Genomic DNA, 10624 nt, shown 5'->3' with positions numbered 1-10624 from the left:
AGTCTACCACGTGTGTATTATGCTGTAAAATTAAATGAAAATTTAGGTTATGAAGAAAAATCGACGTTTAACAATAATGTCGAAAGCATTAATTTTATCGTGAAAAGTTTTCCTCGAGAAACCTAACCTATGCATTAGACCTCCGAAAATTTTATGTTTGTTATTTTATTATCCGGGATAGCGCGAACGCAGTCCCGACTACCAAAAATTATACGTCCGAGATATCCACATTAGGGATATTCGCAAGGGTCAGCTCAACCGTAGTGCAATGGAAGAGCCTCGCCCTGGAGGAACCGCCTTCATGATCACGGTAACCTCTACGCCAGGTAAGTATGCGTTCCGCCGTCGTTCGAGCCCTTTTATACTGTCCATGTTAGACTTTTGAATGCGAGAACGGAGAGTACGTTTGCGCAACGTAGCGTAGAATGTTGGAACTAAGAGCTGGCCATTCGCAATTTCAGGAAATATAAACAATTCTCGGAGATATACGATTTCAATGTACGACGTACATATAAACTATTTCTTCAGAAAAGATGAAAAGGACCTCGAGTAGATACTATTAAGAAAATTAATTTGCCATGTTTTTAATAAAACAAACACTTTTAATAAAACTCATGTTATATCTTTTATTTTGAATATAATAAAAACATATATGCTTTGGCATTCGTCGGAGACATACAGCAAAATATTCTTTCGAATATGTTGCAAAAATATTGTTATATTATTATCCTGGTACTTATTAATGTTACTTATTAGCAGAGTTGGGTAAACTACAGTTTTTCTTTAACTAGGTTAAATTTAAAGTTAATTAAATTTACGTTAAAAATTACTTAAAGGAAAAGTAACTCAAAAAGTTAAGATAAAAATTACTGTTATTTTCGCTCTTGTTGTTCTCTGTATACTATTCTCAACTGGGATAATATTGCATAATATTATAAACAAAATTATATTTATATATTTTATTACAATTTTGCATTTAAAGTTTTGTTATGCGCTATTGTTCATTAATCATTAGGTTTTCCATAAAAGCTACAAGTGAATTGGCTAGACAATTCTCGGATCGATTTCTAGCATCGTGCATGCAACTAAACAAGGCTCACTCGTGAGTCTCACAATAAACATTCGATAAATATTTTCATGTACATGTAACGTATAAGTTATTTAAAAATTACAGAGAGTACAGAAAATGTTTAATAGAATAGACACACTTTTCTGACGAGTACGCAATTATTGTGGGACGTGAAAATATTTTATTAATTCTTGAGTGCAGTAACGTGACCGATTGTGAGGTTAGAAGATGTTTGTGCTCGTCGAATTAAAGGATACAGTGAGGATACCACCGTACAGTTTCAAGTGCAAATTAAATGACGTTATCGCCGACAAACTGAACAAGAAGCTCGCCAATAAAGTAAGTCATCTTTTAACAAATATTTATCGGAGTTGCCTACATGAATTTACTGATAACTAATAAAATATGAATTTCAGGTTTACCAGAATGTAGGTCTTTGCATTACGCTGTTTGAGATTACAAAGATTGAGGAGTCGTTTATCTTCCCGCGGGATGGAGCGTCCCACACGACAGTATCGTTCAGATATATTGTATTTCGTCCTTGGATAGAGGAAATACTGATAGGAAAAATCCGCAGTTGCAGTCCGGAAGGTGTACATGGTACAATAATCAGACTCAGTTCAATGTTTCGTCAAGGGGATTAAGCTTGTCATCATCATTCCTTGCATTCTCATTGCAGTCACATTAGGATTCTTCGAAGACATCGTCATACCACCCCACAAGTTGCAACATCCGTCGCGTTTCGACCAAATGGAGCAGGCATGGGTCTGGATATACAAGACCGAAGACGGGGAGACTCATGATCTCTTCATGGACGCAGGTGCGTGTCTTGCATGCATGCAAAATTATTAAAATAGCCTAAACCTAAACATAAGTCATAAAATTAAGATATCAAACTTTAGGGGAAGTTATACGATTTAGGGTAGTGAAGGAGATCTTTACGGAGGTATTGCCACCAGCATCCAACGTATCTCACGACGCAACTGGCGAGACGTCAGAGGCAAATACTATTGCTCCGTATGTTTTACATGTAAGCACGCTTTGCAGAATTATATTGATTTAAATTTAAATTTATTTCTCAGAATAATGCAGTAATTTTTAATGAAATTAAAGAATTCTTATATTTTTATTGCATTCATTGGAAAATCTTGATTTTAACGTTATAATATTGCGTTTGCAGGGATCAATTGACGAGCCGGGTCTGGGTTTACTCACTTGGTGGGAAAACGCATAATTTATTGATATGTTATGATAAGAGGCCTGATTAATTTATATACATAATTAGATACGAATAAATTGATTGAAGAGCAAGTTCTGGTGAATAAACTTTTATTTCACAGCACATTTCCATTGTATAACTGTCAATAAATAAACGTTAATGAATATTCCATCCATGAGCAGTATTTCCACAAACTGTGACTACTGACTCAGTCTGGATTTGTTTCTTGTTCTTTCTTTTTTTCGATACAACCGACAACGTCGCCAACGTAAAGATACATATTTACATTCTCAGTTTTTCGAATGTTGCGAATCCAAGTTTTTGTTTTCCATTATTTTCGGAAAAACGAACATTCAATTACTACTGCCTCAACTTCCGCCTTCATCAGAAAAGCAAGACGGTGATTGGCCGCCGCAGTGCCGCTTCCTGTGTGCGGGAGTCCTATGAGTTTTGCCCGAATACCACCAGATGTCTCTGTACCACATTCTAGGCATTCTAGTAATAATAATGTCAATTACCAAGATCCTAGAAAATATAGTTTTCTATTGGATAGTGTCGTCACTCGTCAGTCATGTGTCGGATAGGGTAGTGGAAATCCAGCATAACCATATACTTCTGTGTTCTTTGCGAAAAACAGATGATTCCCGATGAGAGAAACATCGTCAGTCTATTTCTACATGTACGTATTTTATATATTTTTATTGTAAATACTACGTGAATACATATTTACTGATGCAATTACATTAACTTGAACGAGTCGGTCGCATCTGCGAAAATGGAACGTATAGTTTGTTTTATGATTGTAACAGTGCACAAGATACATTTGAAGGATATTTTCTGATCGCCGATCGTTCATTGTTTGGATTTTCAGGTATACGAATAATAACTTGGAGCCGCGTGAGATTAGAATCTCATACGATTAGAAATTGCGCGATTAAATAAGAACAAGGAATATTTTTCTACAAGCGGATTCTGGATTGTTAAATGTAAGTATATCAGTTGATGTTCATAAAGATATTTGATAACGTGTGTCATTATCGTATTCGTAATTGTTTGTGAACATGAAGCAGTTGGTTGGGACAATATGATTTTTTCATTTTTTGCATGGATATGTAACTGATTCTCTCAGGAATCATGACAAATGTTTTTAATTTAATGTAATCATTACAAAATAACAAGATTAAATTAAATTCAGATAATGTGTACACATTGATCGCTCAAACTCTCTGATCGTTACCATTTAATAACTATGTTTTAACCAGATCATCCACCAGACCAGCAGATCTGTGATTTAACCCTAACTTTCCATACTTTCATTTTTCACGGGCTTCCCACACTGGGGTACAGGCTACCTTACGTTGAACGTTTGGTTAAAAATATAAGAAAAATCAACTGATTTTAAGTTACTTTTTTTCCATCGATACGCCACACATCAAGGAATATGCCTATGCATAGGAAAATTTGAAAAAGAAAGTAGTTTGCAAAATATTTGCTTGTGAAGAAAGGTTACATTGAAAAATCATGAATTACTTTGTTTCATTTGATTTTATGCAACTTTATCCTTGTAAAATTTGATTACCATATTTAAGTGTCTCTCAAGAGATCAATTTTCATGTTTTGTGTTACAGTTTTAGAAGAGTCTGCACTTTGTTAGCAATATCTTGCTAACAATGTTTGAAAATATCCAAGAAGACGCTCGAGAAATAAAGAGGCAGTTGTTAGATCGGGGACAAGAAGTTGATGAGAATGTGATATGCGAACTTCTAGAGAGTGTCGAGGAGGGCATGAATAGAATCGAGCACGTTATTAACATGATTATGGATATTCAAGATCCCAGTTCCCACGAGTTTTCAGATGAGGCAGGACCGTCTGATGCAGACGCATCTAACAATACTGAGATGTATCAGAGCGTCGAGGAAGTTTCCAAACTTGATGCGCAGAATTCTTTGGACCATGGCGATACGATTGCTCTGTCGTCGGATTCCGATGACGACACAGATTTTTATTATCAGACTAGTAACTTTGATGATATTTCCGTCGTCGATACCGTGACCCGATCTTCACCTTCGCATTCTCTCTTGGACATGTACAATGTGACATCATCGCCGAGTCAAGTTATCGAAATTGTTGACCAAGCAGCAGCACTTGATAATAATCATCAAGATGCAGCTGAAGTGGAGTTCTTGGAAGAGAATAACAACGACCCCAATAATAATCTTGATTCGGCTCAGATGCTCGAAGAGATGCAAAATAATTCCACTGACGTTGCCGATGAGACAAGCAGGCTGTTTGAAAGTCCTAAACCGGGTTGTAGCAAGGATTCTGATGATGACTTGCCTGCAAAAGCCAACAACAGTTTTGAGGAACAGCAGAAGGATGCGGAAGGATGCACTGTTGCACCCAGCGTTACGGATTGTTGTAGTAACGATAACGAGACATTTGATAGTAAACCTTTGAAAAAGGGTGTTAAGCCCTCAACGTTTTTTGATATCGAGGAATTGGAGAAGGAAGCGAAACAGATATACACTCTTTTACCACACTTTGACTATTATTTGATTTACAAGATTCTCCTTAGTTATCAGTATGCGAAAAACCGCATCGAGCTCACATTGTGGAGCTTATTGCCAAAGAAAAGACCGGTGATACAATATATAAAAAGTCGACGACTATCAATAGTTAAGATTTCCTCTGTAAAATGCACAAAGAGTTCCAATAATCAGCAATCTTTAGAAAAGGATTCAACAGACGTGAAAGCAGCTTCATCGGCAACGGTAAAGCAAACGTGTGCGGAGAATGAAGAGGGAGTTTTGCATGTTAAAACAAAAAATGAAAAACTTGTATCACCAGTCATAGATCGAAAAAGGTATATAATGGAAAAAGTCAGAGCTCGGGACGAAACGGGCAGCAATACTGTTCCAAAGAAAGCGAAGCTGAGTAAGGATGATGTTAATATCGATGCTAGTACATCTACCGCGCATGAACATAGTGAGAAAGCTGATTCTTCAAAATCATCGAAAGCTGACTCGGGAAGCAACGAAGAACCGCAATCGACTTTTGCTTCGGTGACACCGCCCAAAGCAGAAACAGATGGCATGCAATCATCAGTTCGACCAGCTTCACCAAGATCATCACAGTGCGTTTTGCGACCACCCAAGTTAATGATCAACTACAAAGTGTCACCAGTCGCACAGTCATCATCCGCGGTGCCTTCTACTTCGATTCTAGCAACACCAAAGTTCGTATATTCCGCAGGAAATTCAACACAGGTGTCTAACGTGGGTAAATGCAGCGCGAGTCCGGGAACAAATGCGGAATTGCGGAGTCCGAACCCGTGGAAAGTTAGGAAGCTACTAGAAACATACAAAAATAAACCGTGGAACCTGCGGCACGAACAGGAAGCAATGGATCTGGCTCGCTCAATCGCTCACTCGCATCCATACTCAGGTAGCATCCATTTCTCGAACCGTCCGTTAACCAAGACGAACGCAACTGTGAGATCATCGCTTTGGCGAGCTTGGCAAGAGATGAAGAATTTTCCGATCACACCAATGGATGCACAAGCGGAAGTAGATGAGAAAACGGAGAATGTTGAGACTCCGAGTTGCTCGCATCGTCAGTCCGTTGTTTCCGAGCAATCCGAAGGCAATCCGACGACACATGGCGAGGATACGTCGTCGCAAAGGCCGGCGAGAGCACTTGATAATTCCAGACCCGTTCTATCGAACAAAACACCATCGAATGTAGAAACAGAAGAAGCTAAGAAGCTGGCAAATGACGTTTACGTTTGCACGGTGGCCATGCCGGTATCACAATCCACCGTTAACGCCGAGTACGATAAGTTTCCTTACACAGAGGCTGGAACCAGCGGTATGCCTACCACGAACATTTCGGAGGAGAGTAGAGGCAGCGAAAATGATGGAAAAAGTCACTTGGACCAGAAGGACGGCACAGTTGGAGAGCTTCGCGATAAACAGAACAAGGAACAGGTATGCACTGTATTACATACAGTATATCATAACAGATATGGTATCTAATTCAGTGTATGAAGAAAGTATCGGTGAGACTGAGATGTATGCGCAGGTTAGTTCAAGTATATTTCAATTTAATTATTAATTCAATTATTCTTACTAAAAGAGTCTCATTTTAATTATCATCATCACGATCGCTATTATCAGTCACCGAGGAGCAGCTGCAGGATTTCAAACATAACGAGTGGTACAAGTCTCGCATCGGGATAACCGCGTCAAGCAAGATTTTAACTTGTTCATTTTCCTTGTAAATTAACTAAAGTTGTCCGCGCTTCGTACAATCGATTTCTCAATTCAAACTGAAGTTGCGCGTGCTTCGCACAATCGATTTCTCAGTCGATGTCGTTCCTTGTTTCGAAACGAGATATAACGTAAGATCGAGCAAGAGAAGTAATGTTTTTAATAAGTGCTTTTTAATTTAATGACATTATGCGCGCGATCGCGTCACGTGCATCGTTAAAAATTTCAAATTTCTCTTGTGAATTTCATGACAATTTCAAATTCTTCAACAGAAAGTAATTCTTCGTTCGCGATTCGTCAATGAATCGTCAATGTTTGTTTTTCACTGACGGTTACGAGTCGGTAACGGTCGCGCGTTCACATCGCGTCATTGTGCGATATTATGCGCGCGATATATTCCACGATCTATTGTCGATGCCGCGATCGATGTTATCATTCGTCCTCGCTACGTCATGGCACGATCTTGGCCGAGTCTGCGCGAAGCTTTCTTTCATTTGCCTATTCAATAGTTTTGACCGGCAGTCGCGCGAGAAAAGTGCCAACTGTCCGTTGTGATCTAATGCCACGTACGAAGCAGAGCCAAATGATATCCCAGAAAGTAGGCAAGATCGGTCCGCATTTTTCATTCGTCCAATTCCAAATTCGCGCAGTTTCGTTTCGCGTATCATTTCGCTGGCAAACGGGTTTATCTAACCGTTATCAGTCGTCCGGTCAAACGGACAAACATATAAAGTTCTTAACTATGCAAAGAGCTCAGCTTTATCATTACTATTATTATTGTCACTGCTTTATTCTTCTATTTTATTCTCTGTGTTATTGTTATTATTATTATTGTTCTGTATTTACAATAATAATATTAACAATAATATTATATGTATTATATGTTACGTACGTATTTACTATATAATTGTATTTTTGTTGCAGGAAACGATTCTGTTGAATGAAAAGGCGCTTAAAATCTACTATAAATTGATACCCATGTTTCCGTGCATAAGTACCGATTACATCAAGCGACTGTGTCAGCAACATGTCAAGGATGACGGGCAAGTGTTGAACGAAGCGATGCTGCTACAATACCTCGCGGAGCAGTTGCTCGATTTCGGCCAACAACATCCGCTCATCATTAAGAAACCGAAACCTGAGCCTGAGGACACTTACGACGTTAACGAGCAGTACGCGGATCTGCTGGGAATATTCCCAGAGGCGGATCCCGTGTACTTGAGACAGATCGCTGAGAACAACGATCCTGAGAAGATAAAAGAGTTCGTCCAGTCGCAGTTGGAGAAGCCGAATTATCCGACCAGAGAGCAGTATCTGGCCAAGAAGAAGATCACGGAGCAGCAGAAGCGGTACACGACGGACTTCCAGGTGCAGCAGTTCTTGCAGATATTCCCAGATCCATTTTCGTACTTTGAGGACGATAAGAGACAGTGCCAATTCCATCCACACGCGGTGGACTTCCTCAAGCATCACTTCAACAAGATAAGGGTAATTTTTTAACAAGTATAATACATAATCGTTGTACATTATTGAATTTCCTTCTGCTCGCATTGAGCGCATTTGCAATAGTATGGTAAATATCTATTTACGTGTAATATATTTATTTTGCAGGTAAATACTTTGCTGAAATTATATAGCGACTATAAGCATAATTTAAGTTTAACTGCGAAGAATTTGGAAAAGTTAACTCCGAATATGAAGACTAAAAGATATCCTCTGTACAACCAACTGTTGACGGCGGATATACCGCTTCTCCAAGAGTGTGCTTTCATACAACACAAGGCAGAATTTCGGAAGCATTTGGCCGAGTTGAAAGCGAAGGAAGAGAAAGAATTCAACGAACTTAAGGTACGAAATAGGAAAAAAGGACGGGAACGGGAGCGGAACTAAAAATAGAGTTTGAAAACAACACTGTTTCCAGGCAAAGAATGAGTTGTTCGAGTGCCAGTGCTGCTACGATAACGAGTGCATGCCGTCGAAATGTTCCACGTGCGAGGATGGCCATATATTTTGCAATTCCTGCATTGTAAGAAGTACCGATGTGGTATTAGGAGATGGAAAAACACAAGTCGATTGCTTGATAAATTGCGGTTGCGGATTCCCTCTGTCCGTGCTCCAACGAGTATTACTGCCGACCAAGTTCAGTATTCTCCTTCGAAAACGACAAGAGGCGGAGGTGATGGCTGCCGGACTTGACGGTCTGGTATCGTGCCCGTTTTGTCACTTTGCGTCTATTCCACCAGCCGAAGATAAAGTGTTCAAGTGTCTTAATCCTGATTGTATGAAGGAGTCGTGTCGGTAAGTAAGCACAAGTTTTTCTTTTATATATATTAATATTATACATATATCGCATTGGAACGTACTCTGGTAATTTGAGATTTTACTTATCTGCCGCTCTGTGAAAATATTTAATTTATTTAAAATAAATGTCTAAATATCACGTTGCTTAATCGTTATCTTAACGTAAATTCCTTTTGATATTAGATTGTGCAAGGAGCTGAATCACATACCTCTGAAATGCAACGAAGCGAAATCAGACGCTGCACGTTTGTACTTGGAAGAGAAGATGACCGAAGCTCTCATACGGAAATGCTATCGTTGCGGAAAGACGTTCTTCAAGGAGGAGGGATGTAACAAGATGACTTGTGTGTGTGGCGCTCAAATGTGTTACATTTGTGACAAGCCGGTTACGAATTACGAACATTTTCGAGGTCAAGGAGCGTCACCGTCCAATTCAAAGCTGTGAGTTTCTGATGGTATGCAATTCGATTTTTGTACAATCGAAATTCATTCGGCATTGCATCTTTTGACGCAGCTGTCCGTTGTGGAGCGATGATCGCCGCATGAATGCTGAATCTGTGATTAAGGTTTGTCAAGAGACCATGAAACACATTAAGGAGAAGAATCCCAATGTCGATATAAACGTCGGTGCACTCTTACCGAAATTACCGCCCAAGAGCAGAGGCCCTCACGAAGATGTTCCTCATATCAATGCATTACCGGTACGTATACCGGTATGTACATACTAAAAATCTCTCTATAGAAAATTATATTTTTAATTACGTTATTTGAAATTCGCTCTGATAATTAGCATTTACATTTTAATCTGCAAGACACGTGGCGACACTGATTCTCTCTTTTCAGATGCGTGCGGATAGAATCGCGAGGCAAATTCCATGACGTCTTTACTCTCAGTGTTCCTTCTGGAGCTCGTTCGTTTAAGATTATATTTTAAGTATGCATCATTATATCATTCCTCTTACACGTATATAAAAAACTTGCATAAAACTTCTATTTTGCTGATAAAAAAGAAAAAGTGTAAAATGTAAATGGTTAGTTGAAAGAGATTTATTAGGATTAGTTAAGATAGCGTTTCATATAAGCCAAAGGCTCTTGCTAGTCCTGCTACTTGCGCGGTTACTTGCGATGATATAAATAGTTAACACGAATGGAAGTACAAAATGTAATTGCAAAACCAGGAATTAAATCATTTTCGAATTGAGGAATTGGATGCAACGACAGTAAAACTTATCATTATTATTTTGAGAAAAAGGGAGTTTTTAATTTATAATTTCCAATTATATCCTCTTTTCAAAATAACGATAAGTTTTGCTGTCAATCCTTTCTTAAATACGACTCAAGAAACGATTGTTTTTACATGCAATTCTTCAATTCCTTGAAATAATTAAAGTATTAGCAGTAAGCAGATAATATTTTAATCTTTGTAATGTTTGTTACGTTGTTGAGACTGCAACATATTTTTTTACCAATTCACGTCTGAAATACACTTGTTCCTATCGTATTGAAAAACGTTGTGTTCTATTAGAAAACCTTTCCTTTAGTTTTTAATTATATCAAATTTATAATCTATATAACTATAATCCGGAACGTATCAATTCTGTTGATATTTTTATCTTAATTAAAAATTTAATGTACATCAAGATATCCTAATCTTCTTTCGAATTTCGTCCTCTTTTAAATATGAGGGATTCGGTTCCATGTTCGTAATAAGTTTGAAAAGATAAATTTGAATTAAATTCTGGTATCTAAAAACCTCAATATTTCAAA

General features: G+C 38.3%; 2 protein-coding genes and 1 non-coding gene across 5 annotated transcripts; 2 read left to right on the top strand and 1 right to left on the bottom strand.

Annotated features, from left to right (window-relative positions):
- Nucleotides 1-172: 172 nt before the first annotated feature.
- LOC113562680 lies at nucleotides 173-334 on the bottom strand. Its single transcript, XR_003407041.1, has one exon. It is a non-coding gene; the product is annotated as a U1 spliceosomal RNA (small nuclear RNA).
- A 750-nt stretch (nucleotides 335-1084) lies between these two features.
- On the top strand, nucleotides 1085-2380 carry LOC105279626 (DNA-directed RNA polymerase III subunit RPC8). The gene is made up of 6 exons (XM_011339505.3): nucleotides 1085-1102; nucleotides 1175-1408; nucleotides 1486-1669; nucleotides 1749-1889; nucleotides 1972-2099; nucleotides 2250-2380. The coding sequence occupies exons 2-6, from the start codon at nucleotides 1298-1300 to the stop codon at nucleotides 2301-2303; spliced, it is 618 nt and encodes a 205-aa protein (XP_011337807.1). The 5' UTR covers nucleotides 1085-1102; nucleotides 1175-1297; the 3' UTR covers nucleotides 2304-2380.
- A 437-nt stretch (nucleotides 2381-2817) lies between these two features.
- LOC105279627 (E3 ubiquitin-protein ligase RNF216) lies at nucleotides 2818-10366 on the top strand. 3 transcript variants are annotated; one of them, XM_011339507.3, is made up of 9 exons: nucleotides 2818-2967; nucleotides 3160-3274; nucleotides 3917-6274; nucleotides 7481-8044; nucleotides 8168-8404; nucleotides 8478-8854; nucleotides 9041-9298; nucleotides 9372-9558; nucleotides 9701-10366. In XM_011339507.3, exons 3-9 carry the CDS (start codon nucleotides 3959-3961, stop codon nucleotides 9734-9736), a joined length of 3975 nt encoding a protein of 1324 aa, XP_011337809.1. In that variant the 5' UTR covers nucleotides 2818-2967; nucleotides 3160-3274; nucleotides 3917-3958; the 3' UTR covers nucleotides 9737-10366. The 3 variants fall into 3 exon arrangements, with proteins under 3 accessions (XP_011337809.1, XP_011337808.1, XP_019887294.1); XM_011339506.3 differs by having other exon boundaries at nucleotides 9372-9570; XM_020031735.2 differs by lacking the exon at nucleotides 2818-2967 and having other exon boundaries at nucleotides 2984-3274; nucleotides 9372-9570.
- The last annotated feature ends 258 nt before the right edge of the window (nucleotides 10367-10624 follow it).

The sequence above is a fragment of the Ooceraea biroi genome, chromosome 9 (assembly GCF_003672135.1).
Source record: "Ooceraea biroi isolate clonal line C1 chromosome 9, Obir_v5.4, whole genome shotgun sequence".
NCBI classification, from domain to species: domain Eukaryota; kingdom Metazoa; phylum Arthropoda; class Insecta; order Hymenoptera; family Formicidae; genus Ooceraea; species Ooceraea biroi.
This window is presented reverse-complemented; position numbering and strand designations above follow the sequence as displayed.

What these genes read in the sequence shown, in the direction of transcription:
- LOC105279626 (XM_011339505.3), top strand. Translation starts at nt 1,298, where the DNA reads ATGTTTGTGCTCGTCGAATTAAAGGATACAGTGAGGATACCACCGTAC. An exon ending in CAGTCCGGAAGGTGTACATG is followed by an intron (nt 1,670 to 1,748) that starts GTACAATAATCA and finishes TTCTCATTGCAG; the next exon opens with TCACATTAGGATTCTTCGAA. An exon ending in TTGCTCCGTATGTTTTACAT is followed by an intron (nt 2,100 to 2,249) that starts GTAAGCACGCTT and finishes TTGCGTTTGCAG; the next exon opens with GGATCAATTGACGAGCCGGG.
- LOC105279627 (XM_011339506.3), top strand. Translation starts at nt 3,959, where the DNA reads ATGTTTGAAAATATCCAAGAAGACGCTCGAGAAATAAAGAGGCAGTTG. An exon ending in ATCACTTCAACAAGATAAGG is followed by an intron (nt 8,045 to 8,167) that starts GTAATTTTTTAA and finishes TTTATTTTGCAG; the next exon opens with GTAAATACTTTGCTGAAATT. An exon ending in TGTATGAAGGAGTCGTGTCG is followed by an intron (nt 8,855 to 9,040) that starts GTAAGTAAGCAC and finishes TTTTGATATTAG; the next exon opens with ATTGTGCAAGGAGCTGAATC.